The sequence below is a fragment of the Rhineura floridana genome, chromosome 9 (assembly GCF_030035675.1).
Source record: "Rhineura floridana isolate rRhiFlo1 chromosome 9, rRhiFlo1.hap2, whole genome shotgun sequence".
Lineage (NCBI taxonomy): Eukaryota > Metazoa > Chordata > Lepidosauria > Squamata > Rhineuridae > Rhineura > Rhineura floridana.
Window position 1 is genome coordinate 96,675,954 of NC_084488.1, and position 20,611 is coordinate 96,696,564.

The window sequence follows — 20,611 nt, forward strand, 5'->3', positions numbered from 1 at the left end:
TGATAAACAAAACAGTCAGAAAGAATTGAGAGTTCAAAGTCTAAAGAGAGAGGGAAAAAACCCAGACCCCTTTTGGACTTTTTTCTCAGAGAGTTCTCATAATCTGTTGATATTCATTAAAAATCAGCGATGTTCACAGAGGACCTGTAATCCTGTTAGTGACCTTGCCCAATACTCTGTCCTTCATCTTCTGCAGTATAAAAGTTAAAAAAAATGCCTGGCTGATTTTTAATTAATTTAAGAAATTTTGGCTTGAACTCAATGATAATGTCAGGCATGCTCAGGAAGAACCAGCTGTCAGTGTTCTAAAAGCAAGACTCACAGCTGCGTGGCTTGCCTAATCAGGGGGCCATACCCGCACCAGACTTTGATTTCACGTAAGACTGTCATGGCTTTCCTCAGAGAATCCTGGGAAGTGGTAGTTTGTGAAGGGTGCTGAGAGGAGACTGCTATTCTCCTGAAAGAGGTCCAGTGGCCAGACTGGTTTAACAGTCAGCCGACTCTGATTGAAGGTCTGTGAGGGGAACAGGGCATCTCCTAGCAACTCTCAGCACACGTCAGTAACTACATTTCCCAAGATTCTTTGGGAGAAGCCATGACTGTCTAAAGTGAAATAAAGGCCTGGTGTGGATGTGGCCAGGGATAGCTTTGGTTTAAATTTGTGTGAGAGGCTACATGTGCCTGCTGTAGAATAAAAAGGTGGGGAAAACCCTGAAAAACCATGATACTGTTCACAATGTTTTCCTTTCGGAAAGGAAAGTGTTTTCCCCTCTGCGCAGTACCCACCCACCCAATCTTCTCCCCTCCTCCCCTCCCTGCCCCTCCCCCAGGTCAGTGTTGGACTACGATTTGGGAGACCAGGGTTCAAATCCCCACACAGCCATGAAGCTCACTGGGTGACCTTGGGCCAGTCACTGCCTCTCAGCCTCAGAGGAAGGCAATGGTAAAACCACAACTGAATACCGTTTACCATGAAAACCTTATTCATAGGGTCGCCATAAGTCGGGATCGACTTGAAGGCAGTCCATTTTCAAACATGATTGCACAGAAATAAATCCCATTGAACTCAAAAAGTATGCAACTGATCAAACCACCCTCCCTTCTTCTCCTTCCTATCCCCTTCCTTTGCCCCCTCCAATCCCCCTTCCCCTGGTCAGTTTTAGCTATCTTAAGCATGATTGCATGGGAGTAAATACCATTAAACTGAATAAGCATGCAAATTATGAAACCTGCCCTTCCTGTGCGACTTCCTTTGCCCCTCCCACTCCAATCCTCTCCTTCCCCCTCCCCCTCCTTCTGCTCCCCTCTCCCCTCCCTTTCTCCTTTCCTCTCCTCTCCCCTCCCCCTGCTCATGCCCTATGGCCAGTTTTACCTATCCTAACCATGATTAGATAGCAGTAAATCCCATTGAAATCAATAAGCATGCAAATGATCAGACCTGGCCTTCCCCTCCTTCCCCTCTCCTCTCCCTTCCTCCTCCCCTCCCCTCCCTTCTTCCCTGCCTACTCCAGCCGTCCCCCCTCCCCTAGGTCAGTTTTACCTATCCTAAGCATGATTGCATAGGAGTAAATCCCACTGAACTCAATAAGCATGCAAATGATCAATCCATTCTCGGCAAGCTTGCACACGATCCCATTTCTTACCTCCTGGATTAAAAAGCAAAGAAATTCACTAATAGGCAAAAAACCTTGTGGTTTAAGAACATACCTATAGCCCACAGCAAGGAAATTGGGCAGCTATAGTGAATGCACCAGGGGAGCAGGAGACCTGACCTCCTCTCTGAGATATTGGACTGCCCTGCAAAGTTGTCAAAATGCAAACACAATTTGGGTTAGGTATCACAGTCCAATCCACTTGCTGTGTAACTTGGAAGAATTTGGTAACATGTGCCTCTGAGCATATGATGAGTGATGGCAACACCTGAAATCAGCCCAAATAATAGAAAGAAGACATGTGCTGTGCTGATCTTGTTTTAGCAGGGAGGAAGCAACATTATTAAGACAGTTGACATAGTTCAGATAGTCACTTTAAATATATCTGATTTCCTTTGCAATTTTAGTGAGGTTTCCTATAGGAAATCATGTTCTTTTGCATCTGTTTCTGTGAATATGTGAAGTACAGCAACTCTTTGCAAAATTTACACTAAAAACACTCCAAAAATAATTGTGGAATAATGGCACTGACTATTCTGCAGAATAGTCTCCAGTGAACATGAGGAGTGTCTCAGTTTGCACAAGATAAAATAGTGGGAGGTGAAATATATTCTAGCAAAATTCTAGGTGTGCTCTATGTTTTTAATTGACCATGCCCAGATTTCCTTACATGAAGTGGTTTAAACATAGCAGGCTGAACACATGCATCTTGGGCAGGCTAAGTTTGTTTTTTCCAACAGCTAGAGTCATTGCTGAAGTAGCAACATATTGTAATCAGTCTGATTTTACATCATACTGCAGTTTCAGATTCAACTGTTAATGCACCCAAAACAGAAATAGAACATAATCTCCAATTAGAAACACAAAATGCTATCTTCACCATCATATGACATTGACCAATAAAAAGGCTTTGAAATTAATAAAAATAAATTTGACACAGGTTTCTAGGATGTCTAATGAGAGAGATAAAATTTTCTAGATTAGATTTTCTGTAGAAACATTAGTAACACAGGAAAGAAGCAAAGTAGGAAGAACACCAACAAACATACAAAAATGTAATTCTCTATCTTTGGAGATCACAGGTATTGCCACCACTCACCATATGCTCAGAGGCACATTAACAAATTCTTCCAAGCTACACAGGAAGTGGATTGGACTGTGAAAGACCAACCCAAATGGTGTTTGCATTTTGACAACTTTGTAGGGCAGTCCAATATCTCAGAGAGGAGGTCAGGTCTCCTGCTCCCCTGGTGCATTTACTGTAGCTGCCCAAATTCCCTGCTTTTTAAAGCTTGATAGATATATCTGTGAGCTATAGGTACATTCTTAAACTGCAAGGTTTTTTGCCTATTAGTGAATAATTTTAAATCTGGGTAAATCTATCTGTGATGCAGTGCAAATTAAGCTACCTAAATTTCATCTTACTTATTAATATGTTTGTTGGATTTATATCTTTCCTTTCTTCCATGATGAAACACAGGGCAGCATACATAATACTCTGGAGCAGTCTCTCATCTAGGCACTGTGCAGACCCAGACCTGCTTAGCTTCAGACAAGGTTGTTGTCTCGTGTACCCTAGAATGAGGAGACCCCCAAGTGACGTCTCTGCAGCTTCATTTGAATTTCACACACACTTTTATTACACCTGGTGCAATTGTTTCACAATTACAAATGTTTCATACTATGAAAATCCTATTTCAGTGAGTTAAAAAGTTTGGGAAGCTCTGTTGTCACATTATTGTTGCTATTCATTTATCTTGGACAGGGGCCCACTGTCCTGTTAGTACTGCCCTTCCTTGTGGAATCAAGCGTACTGGATTCAACACCAAATTGGTGATATGTCTGTCAGTGGTAGACCCGTTGCATAAATCAGTGCAATTACCAATGTGAATCTCCCATCATATTATTTCCGTCCGTTTCCTTCAACCTCTATCTGTAGTAGTGCAGCTGTCAAGCAGAAGATGCCTTGTGATGATTTTTGGGACAGGGTAATTCAGTGAAACTTCCTGAGGCTTGACTAGTGATGGATACTGTTGTTGTTTTTTCATGAGTGTTGATATAATAGAGACATTGTTGCCCATAAGTATACACTCCTTCCTTCCTTCCTTCCTTCCTTCCTTTGGTCAATAAAAGTGCCACAAAAACCTGTTACAACTTTAAAAAAAACACAATTTGTCTCCAAATTAATAGTAAATCAGTGGAAAAGTGCAGTATATGTGTTATCCCATGTTCCATGGCTGGGCCAAAACAGTTAAAGAAACTTGGGTAGCAAGTTGAGGCCTCTGGGAGATCCGGTGAACCTGCTGCCAATCAACACCATGTTCACAGGTCATGATAAACAATGGGTTATCATGACATGCATGTATTGCAGCAATCCTTGGCCTTACACAATCCCCTCTTCTGCTCTTATGCAGTGTGGAGGACAATTTTGGAAGCTTTTAGATGATCACAGCTACCCAGTGCATCCAGACTAGGAATTGTGCTGTTCTATGTTTAATTTTGACAAATCCATAATTTGAAGCTGGCTTGTTTTGAAATTTACCATAGTTTCTGTTCAACCACAATACCTGGTTCAGGCAAAACAGGAAATCATGGTTGACAAAAACTGGATGTAAAAGCTTCCAGAATCTTCCTCCTGGTCTTATAGGAGAAGAAGAAAGGAGGAGGGAGTATTTGTGCCTGGATTTCAGTATAGTCATGCATATCACAATAAACCATGGCTTAGCAAAGCCTTTCCTACCCTTTGGTCCCCCAGCATTGTTGGACTGCAAATCCCATCATCCCTGACAACTGGCCATGCTTGCTAGCAATATTGGAGGTTGTAGTCCAACATCTGTGGGTCTAAGATTAAGAAGGCTGGTTTACCATGACATCCAGTACTGCCAATGTCATTGGTCTGATGTGGTAGAAAGTTGTTTAGATCCTAAAATTTACAATGAGCCTCAAGTTAGGATGAGTTAATAAGTAAGTATGTCAGTGTGTATAATGTTCTGTATAAACTGGTCTTTCCACCTCTCTCTTTCAGTTTGTGGGGACATCCATGGACAATTCTTTGACTTGATGAAGCTCTTTGAAGTGGGAGGTTCTCCTGCCAACACACGGTACCTTTTTCTAGGGGACTATGTTGACAGAGGGTACTTCAGTATTGAAGTAAGTTTTATTTCTCATTTTGGCTATGAAATTAATTTGCCATTCAGATTTGTTTCCTTTTTTAAAAAAAAAAAAGCACACACTATTCTAGTAAAGACGTAATTGCGTGCCTTGCTGTAGCCAACATGGTATAAAAGATTGTTTGCCCTATTGAATTATTGCTGACAAAGGGCGTGTTTGTCCTCCAGCCAGAGAGTTGTTATATAAATTTCATTTGTCATTTTTTTCTGTTATTAAAAATACAAGTACTGAAATGGAAGTAAACAACTGAATAATAATTACACAATTTACAAGGATGCATCAGATTATGAGTAAACTTTAAATAACAATGATTACTATTATAATCCAGAATATAAAATCCACAAATAAGAAATCACAAAAGCAAAGAGAGAGAGAGAGAAGAAAGGGGGAGGGAGGAAAGAAAAAGAAACCAGCGTATTTCATAGTGAGGATGGTGCCTCCGACATCAGTGCAGCAGTGCATCCACTCCAAATTTCAGTCCAAACTTTCAAGTAGCTGTCCAAGGCATCTGGAATTGCCAGATGAAGCTCTGGCAATTCCATAGTTTGGAATATTACTTAAGTCTTCTTATCATCTGCAGTTCTCACTTGCTATAAATCTAGGTATATTATTCCCTGAATAACAGAGAAGGGAACTTTCTTTAGACTATAATTACCCAAAGAATCTTCTTCTTCATGACCCGCATCTGTTGGCTGACATAAAGTTCCAAGAGCAGTAAGAGGATTTAATTGGAAGGATCAGAGGAAAATGCTACCACAATTTCAGGTCATCTATCCAAGCTTTATATTTAATTTATTAATTTATTAAATTTTTATCTTGCTTTGCTCACTGAAGAGTGCCCAGGGTGGCCAACAACAGAAAATCTGTTAAGACCGTATCCAAGACAATAATTAAAATAACAGTTTTTAGACCTACAGTACCTAAATGTTCCAATCTTCTTCCAAACATCTGGACAAATAAAAATGTATTTAAATTCTACCTGAACAGGGAAGGGAACTGTCTGATCTCACCCAGGAGGGAGTTGCAGAGAGGGGTTCACACCCTTCTTTCCATCCACAGCAATGGTACTGCAAGCACAGCCTTTTCCCTAGTCATAAACTAGGGTTAGGACATGTGGTAAACACGCTTCTTTAATTGATCTTATGCCCCCTTCAACTAGCCACATAAGCGCTTAGTCAAGGCATAATAACCAATGTGGAACAGTATAAATAAAGTCATCTAAATACTAGGTTTCTAAGCATTTGGAATAGTTATAATAAAATACAATTTTATGTTTATAATTAAAAAAAAACCCTGCTAAGCACACTCCTCAGATTGAACAGACTTCTTATTGAGCAACTGCAAGTGCATTTTCTGCATCTTCAAATAAAAGAGACAGTCTGACAGTTTAGGAAAGGGTTTGAATGCAAGAAGTCAAATTGTTATAAACTGTCACTTCGGAGGGGAGGGGAATGGGGACAAATATTACAAGTATTATGAAATTGAAATGTAATTTGTAGCATTAATTTTTGCTATTGCTTTATAATAATAATAATAATAAATTTTTATTTTTGAGTCGCCTATCTGGCCGAATAAACGGCCACTCTAGGCGACGTACAATATCATGATAAAATACAATATAACCAAAAATATAATAATTAAAATTAAACAGCATTAAACAACATTAGAAACTGACCCATCCCCAGAGACCCCATAGGCCTACCTGAATAGCTAGGTCTTTAAGGCCCGGCGGAAGCCTGTCAGGGAGGGGGTGTGGCAAAGATCGAAAGGAAGGGAGTTCCAGAGGGTGGGGGCCACAATCGAAAATGCCCTCTCTCTGGTCCGCACCAGCCTAGCTGTTTTAACTGGTGGGACCGAGAGAAGGTCTTGTGTGGCTGATCTTGTCATGCGGCATAATTGGTGATGCTGGAGGCTCTCCTTCAGATAAACTGGGCCGGAACCGTATAGGGTTTTAAAGGTCAATACCAACACCTTGAATTGGGCCCGGTAAACAACTGGTAACCAGTGTAGATCCACTAACACTGGGGTGATATGATCATGGCGACGGCTGTGCTTTGGGTTGATTATATGGCTAGCTTCTTATCTATACTGAATGTGGATAATTTTGACCATCAGAATAAATGCAATGTCCACATTGGCCACGATATAAATTTAACCAGGGAAGAGGGGAGGAATTAGTGTCTAATAGGTTTATGTTTTAGGCTTGTTTAAAGACCTTTATGTGAATTATTTTATTTGAAACTAATGTTGTCCATTTGCAGCCTTAGCCCCTATGGTAACCAGGGCTGGCTATGTTCCTTGAAGAATCTGAACATGTGTCCAGTCTTCTTTAACACCTTTGATAATGGCTTTATCAAGGAAATAGAGCTTATACGCTTTAGTAAATTTGCATTTGACATGAAAGTGGTATGTACTGCAAATAATCTTGGGGATAGGATTAGGATTTGAAATTGTCTTGACAAAATGGAGAACTGAGTTGAATGAAATTCAACAGACGTAAATGCAAAGTATATAGATAGGGAGAAAAAGCTAACACTATAGAGAATAGCTAACTAGGCCATGGCGTTGCTTTGAATTTGATGGTATAGCAGATAACAAGATAGATATCAGACTTTCTGTATGGGACTGCCTTTGAAACAGCCCAGAACCTTCAGCTGATACAAATTGCAGGTGCCAGACAACTAGCGGGGGGGGGGATGTGCAGCCAATCTGTGCATATAATACCAATTTGTAATATATATCTGTTCATTTTTTTAGCTCAGTTCAAAGTCCTGGTTAAAGTTGTGATTGATTGGGTCAGGCTGTTTGAATGACCACCTACACCAGGTGTGGGAAACCTTTGGTCTCCCTGATGCTGCTAAACTCCAGCTCTCATCATCCTTGGCCATTTGGCCATGTTTTCTGGGGTTGATGGAAGTTGTAATTCAGCAACAGCTGTTTCCCACACCTGTCCTACATCCTTATGAACCTGTGTGCACTCTAATATCATCCACAAAGGCCCAGCTTTCTGGCCCACTATTAAGAAAGATCAGATTGGCTGGTATGGGGGACAGCACTTTCTCATTGATTGCTGTGGATGGATGGACCAGGCTACTTCCATTTTTTCCCCATCCAGTGACTACCCCCTCACTCCGTTCTGTCCATTTCCACTTAAATGGAAAGGTTTTTTTAAAAAATAAATGCACAAACATACACACACACATTCCCCCCCCATGGTTTGAGCAGGCTGACATATATATTGTTTTAAACTGGAAAAGCAAACAAACCAGTGTCCCTGGGAGTAATGGCATGTCATCACATTCTCTTTCTCTTGGGATCCTTTACACATTTCTGTGTTTTGTTTTGTTTTTGTTTTAATCTTTAATTGTTTTTAACTATTTATTCATAAGGGTATTTATAAACCACCAACTCATAACAAATATATTGTACCAAAAAGTGCAATAAAATCATTAAAACACCATAAAATCTTAAATTTTGAACCAATGCTGTTCCAAGTAACTATTACCAGGTTATGAGAAGAAATAAGTGACAAGATAACCCGCTTGTAGAAATTTTATTGACTGGACTGGATTCCAGGGAGAAACTAAAAGTGGAAGCAAAACATTTCATATTCCCTTCAGCTGGATGGGAGGAGGCCAAGCCTCACTGCAGCGTACATATGCATGCACACACACTCATTGTGTTTATGTCTGGTTTAGCATGACATTCAAACACGGTCGTTGCATTGTGTTATGAACACGCATTCTACAGCTTCATGATTTTTATGGAAAGATTCCTGTTGGTGACAGCCTTCTAGAAATTAGAAAACTTTCACATGCCCCTTTGCTTTGTGTTTTTCCTGCAGCACAATCCTAAGTAGGTTTATGCAGAAGCCTCTTTGAGTTCAATAGGACTCACAAGAAAGCATGTGTAGGATTGCAGCCTTAGGGAAGCGAGCAGGTTTCCTTTCCCTTTCCTCACATGTTGAATGTTCCAGAGCAATTAGCTTGCACTCCAAATTGGATACAGTATTCTAGGAGGCACTTCACCAATTTTCAACAGAACGACAGTTCCACACCTCTGTGCAGTCTTCCATACTATGCTATATTGTTAGACCGATCCAAACTGCAATTTGGTCTTTTTCTTTTCTTCAGCAGCATCAAGTTGCTAACTCCTGTTCAGATTGTGATCCTCTATAATACTTGGTTCTTTGCAGATCATATTCATTCTTGCATACAGAATGCAAGAAATTAAGACTCATGGTCCATATTTACTCTTCGTAGCCTCTCTGAATTTTACATTGTTACATCCTACTACCATCATTTAAGTCCATTCTTCATTTCAGTTCTATGAAGGGGAGATGGGTAGACTCTGTTGTGAATCCAGATTTGGTTTAAGTGCTTGGACTTAAATCTCCTTCCAACTCTTTTGAGTCTGACTTTCCATGGTGGGTGGAATTATCTTTGCATGTAGGCTACAAATAATTTCTTTCAAATTGAGCGGTGCTGTGCGTGAAGGAAATGTCCCCCTATTGTTAAGAGCAAGGGCTGAAAATTATGCAAGGTGGGTGGCAGAAATTTAATAATGTACTGGAAAGAAAAATAAAGCATTCCAAACATCTATTACATGCACATGGCAAAAATAAACAGATGCTGTACAGCACAATAAAATCTCCAGACTATATACATATATACTGTACATACATCTATGTATATATGTTTACTTTTCCATGCATTAAGATGATGGGTTTTGTTTTTTCAGCTTTGGCTTGCAAATCTTGCTGTTTGTTAGGACATCTTTATTCTGTGGTGTTTTTTTTACAACCTCTCGTACGCAGGTGGCAGAAAGGAAGTTAGATAATAACACATTTGTTTAAAATTCAGCACACAAATTAGAAAGATAATGATGTTCTCTGGAAGCACTTCCTCTTTGCACTTGTACTGGCCTGTAAAGCCTGTGACCTGTAGATTTTTTTTGGATGGTCTTCATATGCCTTATCAGTTGCTGTAATCCTTGTAACAGCCCTGTAAGGAGAGTATTATTTTCCCAGTATTGTAGGTCAGGGTGGGGATTGAGGCTGAGATTGAGGTATAGTGCCTTTCCTAAGACCACATGGTGAGTTCATGGCAAGAACTGAACTGAACACTTCCTGATTTGTACGTACCAGCCATGTATTATGGCATACAAGGTTCTTGGCAATCGCAGGCAAGCAACAAAGCAAGGGAGATTTATTGAGATCTTGATAGGTTGCTGCATTGCATTTATCAGTGGTGGGGAACCTTTCCTGGCCAGCGGATGGTTTGGCCACAGTGGCCCATCCTCTGGTAAACTCCCAGATGAATTATATATAATGCTGCCACTGAAGATAATTTGGAAACTTCAGTTCAGTGCCAGAATTTTGACTGGTGCTGCCTGGTTTATCTATATTATGCCAATTCTAAAATAACTTCATTGGCTGCATATTTACTTGTAGCTCCAATACAGGGAGCTGGTACTTACCTTTAAATCTCTAAATGGTTTGGGACTAAAATACCTAAGGAGAAGCTACTCCCATGCAAACCTGCCCATGCTATAAGATCTTCCAAGGCCCTTCTCCATGTACCTTCCCCTTTGGAGGTACATCATTCAGCTTCAAGGGAGAGGGTGTGGTCAGCAGTGTCACCCCAGTTGTTGAATGCCCTTCCCATATAAGCTTACATGGCACTTCACTCTTATAGGCACCAGGTGAAAAAAGCATACATATTTATTTATTCATTCATTTATTGGATGTTTTAACCATCCTTCATTAGAATCATCCCAAGATAGCATACAATAGCTACACAGCAAATACTGTGGCCACATGTAAAACACAGTCTAGTTGAATAATAGAGCACAACATTAAAATCAGAGCATTAAAATAACTAAAAAAGGCATACTTGTAACAGATTTCAAGCAGCAGTAACAGTCCATCAGGGCCAGACCAATTCAGTGACTTCCAATTTACTCAGTCATATTAACCTGTGCAAATGTCAGTCTGGTTTTGAAGTTCTCATTAGCTGCTTTTATCATTACTGTCTTTTATTGTACTGATTGTATGTCATGTATCACACTGAAATCTAAAAGGAGGAAGCTGAGTAAATGCACATTTTAATGGTAAATTCCTTGTGCTTTTAGAGAGTTTTGAGGATCAGGCTTTTGCCTTTTTTCCATCAGCTGCATTTGCTTCTTTGTGATCAGTAGTGCTGTTACTTCAGTTCAGTTTATCACTACCCCAAATGTATTACAACTTTTACAGTATCTAGGGAATTAGTGTCTTGTTTTTATTTTATACGCCCACCCACCCTCTTTCATTTCCCCCAGTTCATGCCAGAATTACAAAAAAGGCATAGGATACATATGAGTCCTTGGAAGAAAGGGCAAAACATTTGGAGTAACATTTGATGGAGAAGAAAGAGGCAAAGAGGGAAGCCAAACCTGAATTATTTTTTTAAGTCCTTGAATGTACACAACACAGCCTTATTCCTTAGTCATCCAAAACCTCCAGGCTTGAAATGCCAGCTGGTAGCAAGAGTGTTTTCGTGCAGTTTCCCACCATGGATTCTCTGTACTGGAAGTCTTGTGAAAGAGTCTGATGTTCAGAAATTTCCAGGCTGACCTCCAGGGCAAAAACCAGTTCAGAGAAGTCTCTTGAATTTTATATAGCAAGCTGGGCTGTGTAAAAACAGACACCAGCAATTTGTGTGTGTATCGACTGGTAAATATAGGATGCATTGTGCAAGCAAAGATATCTTCCTATTTGCCACTGAAAAAACCCTTCCATCAGTTTCAATCTCCAAGTGTATTAAAGGGGAACAGAAATTCCACAGCCCAACATTCTGTTCCATTTGTGCCTTGGCATGCTTTAAGTTGAAGTACTGGCTGTAATGAGTCAGATAATGTCCTGGGATTTTAGGGAAAGAGGTAAAAATATCCAGTTTTCAAAATTGTTCTTGTAATTGGAATGTGGTGCAATACGTAACTGGAGTGCACATATCTTAGCCATTCTGATTCCCCTGGCAGTGAGTTATAGGTGCAATGCTTATTAGGAGAATACCACTTAAAAATGGGGTAATGGTGGTTTGCATGTATCAGTGCTCCTTCATATGAAAAACCTCCAGAACAGAGAAAATGAGTATGTTGGGGTGAGGTATTATAGCCTAGCTGCTTATGCGACTGGAATGATAGTAGGTATCAAAGTATAATATGAGAATCAGTGCATGGAGGGAAACAATTCTAGGAAACAGCAACTGAGAATTCAGCTCTGGAACAATAGCCATTTGGGGAGTAGTTATGTGTTCAGCAAAGTTGGTTTGTTCCACACTTCAGTCTCCTCTGATATCAATTCTGTAAAATTTGCAGCAGCAAACATTACACTGGCTTGCTAGTTTTCTCTGTGCTAGAAGTTTTTCTGCTGTAGGTGCATTTCGTGAGACCCTGGTGTACACCCTGACGTGTGTGTATACACACAGACACCCATACAGAAACGCATTTCTCAGATCAGTACTGATTTCTCTCAACTCTTTTTTAGCAAATACAGAGAGAACTCTTTCCCAGTTACGTTATGAATTCCTCTTGACTTCCTCAGTGCTATGATGACAAAATAAGTGACTTATCAGCCCTTCAATTTGCTTGAGCTCACTACCAGAAAACAGCTTTGGAGATGGTTGATATGTGCCAGGGTATAAAGACTTAAGAATGTTGTACAATCCCTCTTTAAGAGCCTTGGCCAGGAGCCCCATTTAAGTACTTCACAACTGATAAAAGTTGCACAGCAGCAGTGTCTGAAAGCTGTCTCCTTTGGCATTCTGTTTGTAAGTTTGTTGTAAAGTGATAGCTCTGTTGAGAAGTTATCAGGGCAAAATTCTAAGTTTCAGTATTAAGTACCAGATTGACCTTCATACCCCTGAAAGACTGTGATATTGAAATTAAAGCAGATGTTCATGACAAAGCTATGTGTTTCATGTCCCAACAGAAACATGGCACCTGGACTCATTTTTAAGATGCTTAGGATCTAGTAGCTTCAGTATCCAAATTCTTTTGCATTTTGGAAAATTGCTTCGACAGACTGATGCCAACCTTCACATGATATCTGCCTATTCTTTTCTATTCCAAATTACATCTTCTATGCCATCCAAGTGGAAATTGCTGTCTGTATGGCAGACTATTACAGGGACATGACTAATCAAATATCTTTTAAAAATACTTAATTCTATATTGAAGAGTCTGCTGTGAAAGGCAAGTGAACTGTTTTTCATACACCTATGTAACAGAATGCCAATTCATCTATGATGTAGCATTACATTTGCCCCAGCATTAACCATGGTTAACACACTAGGGTTAGCTTTTAATCAGGATTTTCAAACCAATTTCAAATCCTGGTTTCCTAATCCATGGCATACCCCCAATTTCTCAGCCATAATTAAGAGATTAGGCACGTTACATTTGTACCAGGCCTATGTGAGCTATTGGCAATGAAAGATGATTTCTCATTCTGGAGGGTTCTGGAGAAATCAGAACCATGCAGAAATGTTCTATCTTTGACAAACCCAAAGGAGTTCTAATTGCAGACCTAACATAGTTAGAAACTACATTATTTGTATTTAAAAAAAAAAAAAACCATTAGTTTCTTGCATCAGGTAAGGTTAACATGTGCTCCTTAAAAGACAAGATAGGTACTTGCTAGTGAGCCATTAGGAAGGAAAACATTTCATGTATGAGTATTTTCCTTATTGTTACCTTAAATTGGTAATATATTGGTAATATATACTTCAGTAATTAAGCCTGGGGTGATGAATGAGCATGCAGATGTCAAAACAAAATAGTAATGTAATTGGGGAATATTCAACAGATGGTAAAAAGAAACTTTCGTGTTGTTGATGTAATTCTGTGATAACAAATTAACACAAAATAAAATGTTCAGGCAGAAGCGGGCAGCTACTGTGTCTTCTAGATTGGTGATTGTTTAACAATGAAAACACAGTTCCCTTTTCCTTTTACAATGTTCCACTCTTGTAAATTATGAATGCTTGTGCTTTTAATATTTGAGTAAGGGCTGTGGTTCAGTGGTAGAGCACACGTTATGCATGCAGAAGGTCTCCAGATCAGTCTTCAGCAACCCCACATAGGGCTGGGAAAGCTCCCTGTCTGAAACCTTGAGAGTTGTTGCCTGTCAGTGTAGACAGTACTGAGCTAGATGGGCCAGTGGTCTGACTCAGTATAAGGAAGATTCCTATAATTTATACGAACCCATTTGCTAAAGAAATGATTGGACAAAATCTCTTGAAACATCACCCTATTCCACACCCAAAACATAGTTGCACCCATACTTTCCCTGGACCTGCTCAACATCCATATAGTGGGCTTAGTTTGGAATAGGGCCTCTTTACATAGAATCCAAGGCATTTAGGCCTGATCTGTGTGATTTTGTCTTCAGTTTTGAGGGTCTAATGAGTGTGCATTGAGTCCACACACATACTCTTTAGACATAGTCTTATTTCATTGTTAGATCCAACTCATGGCTGTCAGGGAGACCCAGTGGTGGAACAGATATGAGTAATGCATAGTGGGTTGGAGTGATCCTGTTTTCCCCACTGCATATATGCTCTGCACTGTAGGCACACTGTTTGTACTAATACAAAATTAACTGTGTACCAATGGCCACGTGTGCTTTTCTTGCTTGTTCTAGATAGCCCAGGGATAAAAATACAAGACACAACTGCTTACAGGAAGAGAAGAGACACAGTCTCTATCCTCCCATCCCCGCAATACCTTGTTTCACCCTATCTGAAATGGCTTAGGAGATAACAACAGAGACCCTTTTATTCTTCATGCATGCTATTTCCATTCCTCAAGAAACTGGTTCAGGTAGTATGAAGAGAAGAGATAGAGGGAAGGGTGCATTCTGGAAATTGGGGGACTGGTTTAGATCTCAATGCCATCAGTTGTTGCTCTGAAGAAAAAGTCTTGGGGAAAAATCTGAAGAAAAATCTTGGGGATGGGTAGCTACGTCAAATGCTAAATAGTTAAATTTAACAATGGCCAGCACCATGTGAGGACTTCATCATAAAATATATTTTGCAGTTTCCATAAACCTTTAATCGAGACGGCACAAAACACTCTAACTAAGCCGCATAACATCTCTGTGTGGTAAATCAATATTATGATTTGTAATTTGTCACATAGATCAATATATTGAGATGCTAGGAAGAATGGCAATCTTGCTTGAGGTCACTCAATTACTCAGTGGCAAAAAGAAATGAAAGCTAGCCAGATGGAAGTCCTTTCACTGTTGTAGGTTCTAACCCAAAAGAAATGAAAGCACCCATCAAATAATATGAAGGAAATGATTAAGCATATTAATAAGAATCCACAGTGAATAGGCACAAGAAAGAATGAAGGTATCTCCGGAACAAATATAAGGGAAGAACTTCATATTGCAAAGAACAGGGGCTACTGCCAAAAATGTCATTCCCGGCTGCACTCCACAACATCTAGTCCATCTTACCTAATATCTTGATGGTATTACACACTGGTTTTTTCCAGTCCCACCAGTAGCAACCAATGATATAGAACTGGAAAAGGGAAACACATACAGTATAGTGATTATGTTAAAAGTCTGGGTAAGTTGAGCCAGATATTACAGAGAGGGACAAAGTTTGGGACATTTCCTGTATAATGTGTAGTTCTGCCCAAATGCGCCCATGTTTTGGCAAACTAATGTTGACACATTATGTGTATTGCACCCATTTGAGCAAGTGAGAAAGTTCCAAGTCTGCAAATAGCAATTACATTTCTACATTAAAAAAAAAATGGATTTGGACTTCTCACATGTCAGCTAGTTTGTTTATTGAAAAGTGAAGCCTTGTAAGCAGAGGAGTGACAGTAGCAAATTTCAGTGGTTGGAAGCTGTAGGTGACAGGCTTGCACAAACCAGAAGAAGAAGAAGAAGAATCAAGCTCAGGGTGAGACAGAACACAGTTTATATAGCACAACAATACATTGCTGTATACTAAGGGGATCTTTATAGTCTGCAGATTGTGTGCTCAAGTTATGACTGCCCACTTCGTGACATTTGCTCATGTTACTACAGAAGTGATACAGCTCTGGAGCAGTTCGCAAGAACTCTTCGGTCTGCCCTTCTTGGGTGTATTTAGTAAAATAGAACATCTCAGGTGTCACAGAAACTAGACAAGCATGTATCAAAGGCCACTCTAAACTATTAGGCTCATCCAACAGGCTTATTATAAATGTTGGAATGTTTCACTATAAATCCTCCTGTGGCTGAAATAAATTTGGCAAACAGAGAAAGTATTCAGTTTGCATGTTGTTAGGGCTCTTGGACCTCAATTCAGAGTCTGTTGTGATTGGAGAGCCACTGCCAACCGATAGATGTTACTGAGCTAGGTGATTTCTGTGATCCTTGGATCCCTTTGGTCTTTTCATTACTCCATGCTTTGCCAGTGTTGTTTGTACTGCTTGGTGGTCATTGTTAATTTATTTATTTATGAGGGGAGAAAGACTGTTGCCATCAGGGGAGGCTGCTTCCACCTGCCTTCCCCACCCTCCAGCCTTCAAACACAGCTTCTTTAGGAGGACTTTCTGATCTTTGGGTTGGGCTGTGTGGGTTGGGGGATAGCTTCTACTTTGTTGTTTAGTTTTATTGCTTATTTTTTGATGCTTATATACTTTTATGTTTGATGTTTATATGCCTTTATTTTGTACGTCGCTCCAGATGGGCGACTAATAAATTGAGTAAAATAAAAATAAATAAAATATTGTATTTGTATACCGCCCCATAGCCGAAGCTCTCTGGGTGGTTTACAACAATTAAAAACATTAAAAACAAATTGTTAAGTCTCTTCCCTCAGTGCCAGGCGTGTACAAGAATCTAGTTAGGTGCAGTTGGAGAATAGGGTATATGCTGTAATGCTGTAAATTAGGAAACTGGGCTGCTTGCATTTTTATTTCAGTGTGAATAATGGGGAGAAAGTCTGCAAACAGTTCATTGTTTTACTTCACCAGTAAGTAAAACAAGTGGGCCCTGCAACAAAATCTTGAAGTGTAGAGTGTTCCATTTGGGATGCCAGTCAGGCTGTTTTCTCTACTTTGTTCCATTCTATTCCCACCTCTCCTCCCAGATTCCCATTATGAACATTTACCTGTTTACACAGGCGTTATCTGGATTTCTCAACTTGCATCTCCTGTTTTAATTGCTGTGTTGTTCAAATGGGATTGTTTTATTGTGTATTTTTATTGTGGCTATTTATATCTTAATGTTTGTGTAGTTGGTTTTTATACTTGCAAAGCACTTAGAAAACTGTTTTGGCAATTTGTTGTTGTTATATGCCATCAAGTTGACTGCGACTTATGGTGACCCTATGAATCTTTTTTTGGAGATATTCATACGGTTTTCATGGTAAGAGGTATTCATATGTGGTTTACCATTGCCTTCCTCCAAGCCTCTGGCACCCAATATTTCCAGGTAGTCTCCCATCCAAGTACTAACCAGGCCTGGCCCTGCTTAGCTTCCGAGATCAGACAAGATCGGTCGTGTTCAGGGTGGTATGGCTGTTGGTGTTTTGGCAATAAGCAGCATATAAATGTAGTAATGGTAGTAGTAATTTTTTATCCAACAGTAGATCAGTATTCCATGGTCACTGAGCATGCTCAGGCCTCATCAGGTTATTTTTTTTTCTTTAGGGGAAGATTCCCTCTTAGGGTTTTTTCTGAAGATTTTTCATACTTATACAAAGCTTGAGGTTTCCTAGAACCTGCTGATACCTTCCTATTGGGCATGGTTGGTGCCATTTTGGCTATGTAAGAATTGGAGAATGAGGTCATTATTAGTATATAGGGGTATACTTAACCTTGGATTTGTAAAAGTTGAATAGATATGATATTTTACCCTTAGTTAGTCTTTGATTGTATGAATTTTCATCTGTTTCTAGAGTATGTGGTGTTCAAAGATTTGTTTGTTTGTTTGTGCCATCTTTCATACTTACGGATTTCAGAGCAGTGTGCAATAATACAATAAAATATAATAAAAACAACATTATAAAACTAAAAACCAGCTTAAAACGCCTAAGCAAATAACAATGTCTTGACCTGGCACTGAAAATTTTTGTCCCAGTGGATCCTCCCTGTACCCATAAGGATGGATATTTTGGTTAATCACACTCCCATTTCCATGTCTAGTATTTGGAAAAAGGCAGGCTAAAAAAGAAAATCCAGGGAAATGGGAAATATAAATTCATGATACGCTGTAAGGTCCACAAACAATACATATGGAAGGGGAAATTTGAAAAGTTTGAATTTTCCTTTGGTCCCCAGCAATGTAATCAAAACTACAGCAAATAAAGGACCATATCGCCCATACACTCTCTGCCTCTTGGTGTAACAATACACACAACATCCAAACAGGAAGGTTGGGGTACAATAAGGAACTTGCATATCCCCAAGCAAGTGCCTGCACCTGACTTGCACTTCTTTAGAACAGCTGTTATGAAAGTCTTCAGCACTCTTAAAACACTCTTGAGATTAAAATGACCACATCTTAGACTTAGACAGAATTTACTTTTGCCTGGCAGTGCCTATCATTCCATTAGGAATTCATCTTGGATTCCCCACCAACTCTCCCAGCTTGGACACTGGGTTAGAAGCAGTTCTTTCCTGAGCCATTTTCCTGCCTCCTTTTTGAGACATCTTATTTTGAACATGGCTTGTTTATCTTAATAAAGTATTATCAGCTACTAGGGTTTAGTGCCATCATGCCCAGCCACTTTGCCACATTTAAAGGACATCTTACACCTATCCTGTAATCTCTTCCTGTTTCTTGTCTACAGTAATGATCAACCTTGCGCAGGTTGCTATGATTGTGCCTCATAACAAGCTGTTCTGGAATCAAGCCTCCCCACCCCCATTCCAAAGTTAGAAGGCTGTTTCACACAATTGCAGTCTTCTCCCCAGCTAGCATTTTTGTTCTTTCTCAAAAATGTCTGTTAAATGTATGTTTCTGGATGTTTCTATTACCTATGGAAATGTACAATCCTCCTTCTGAATTTTACAATGTACTGGAAGGAGTGCTCTGGGTTAATATGCTAGCTTTTGTTAGTAAGCATCTCATGCATGAAATAAAGCCTGTGGGAAGCCTTTGTCCTCATTTTTCCCAAGTATCAAAAAAAGAGATGACTTGGCAAGAAGAGTAGCTATAAGGCTACTTAAAAGAGAGCAACTTCAAAAGCTACATTTTTTTCTTTCTTTTTTCTCCAATTCAAATATTCCTCTCCCTTTCTCTGCTCAAGTCTTATTTAACTTTGTGGAATTTAAATGGTGATTGCATAATCTATTACACTCCCTCCTCCCCACCCACTGGACCATACATATACAATTTAAGGAGATAAACTAGTCTTTAACAAGCATGGAAAATTTTGATTGATCCTCTCCAACATCAATAAGATAAAACAGAGAGAAAGAATTCCAAAAGCTTCCCCAATTCTTATTAAAGGTTCGAAATTGGCAGGCAGATTAAAGGAATAACTTGTTAGATTCTAAAATGCCGGAGAGCTATAAAACCAAATAATGGTTTTGTGTGCTTTGCTTATGTATTTGTTACATTTATATCTCAGCTTTGGGAAAAAAATGCCCATGGGACTGTCTGAACATACCTAGCTTACAAACCATAGTTTGGCACAGCAGGGGGCTGTCAGACTAGGATATCTGTTTTGTAAGCAACAGCTTGTGATTACTAGTGCTGTGCCGAACTTTCACACAGCATTATTGCCCATTTGAGGAATGCTGGGGTGAAGCAAAGATCACTTTGAAAAGGAAGGGCAGTGTATGAAATTTCTAAATAAAAAAATATTTTTGTCCATTTTTAGTTTACCCATATGCCTGAGGGGGTCTTTTTAATCCTGACAGCATTTAGAGAAAGTCCCAGAGTCACTCACAGCAGTGCAGAGCTCGTTGCAACCAGTTTCTAGCCAGGCCACTCTTCTTCCTGGAATGATCATGTGACTGTACAACATTGCCTTCTCAGAAGAATGGCCGGACTAGAAGCCAGCTGTGGAGCGCTCTGCACCTCTGCAGTTGAGCCACCTCATCAATCTAACATGCAACCCACTGAACCCCTATGGGCCCTGTAAATTTTTGTTTGCAAACTTCTCTTGCTCCCTACGAAAGAGCAGAAAAAAAGTCCTCCTTTACAAAGAGCTTAACGGGAAAAAGCAGAGAGTTTGGCATATTGCAAAGTGGGATTTCCTGTTGTCTGAACTCACAATCCCTTGGCAAACCAGAGTTAGTCATTGCTTCACCTCAAGATCATGGAGACAGGAGTAGTTTACGAAGGTGAACAAATGAAAATGGTGTAGTGGTTAGAGTGTTGGACTAGGATCTGGGAGACCAGGGTTCAAATTCCCACTCATCTATGAAGCTCAGTGGGTGACCTTGGACAAGTGTCTATCTCTCAGCATCACCTACCTTACAGAGCTGTTACAAGGATAAAATCAGAGCTTGGAAAAGTTACTTTTTTAAACTACAACTCCCATCAGCCCCAGCCAGCATGGCCACTGGATTGGGCTGATGGGAGTTGTAGTTCAAAAAAGTAACTTTTCCAAGCTCTGGATTGGGATGGGGAGAACCATGTACTCCACCTTGAGCTCCTTGGAAGAAAAGGGGGATATAAATATACTAATAATATAAAATATAAATAAATCTGAATTGAGCCACAATCTTTAATATGTTGTACATTTTTAATATGTAGTGTAATGTGGCTTTTATGTAGTGCAATAGTTTTC

General features: G+C 39.7%; 1 protein-coding gene across 7 annotated transcripts in view; it reads left to right on the forward strand.

Moving 5' to 3' along the window:
* Nucleotides 1-20,611, forward strand: part of PPP3CA (protein phosphatase 3 catalytic subunit alpha) — a 272,066-nt gene that overhangs the window by 169,950 nt on the left and 81,505 nt on the right. For all 7 annotated transcript variants that reach the window (XM_061582856.1, XM_061582852.1, XM_061582855.1 and 4 more), the window contains one exon: nucleotides 4,678-4,802. In XM_061582856.1, coding sequence (XP_061438840.1) covers nucleotides 4,678-4,802 — 125 coding nt within the window. The remainder of the gene's footprint in view (nucleotides 1-4,677; nucleotides 4,803-20,611) is intronic.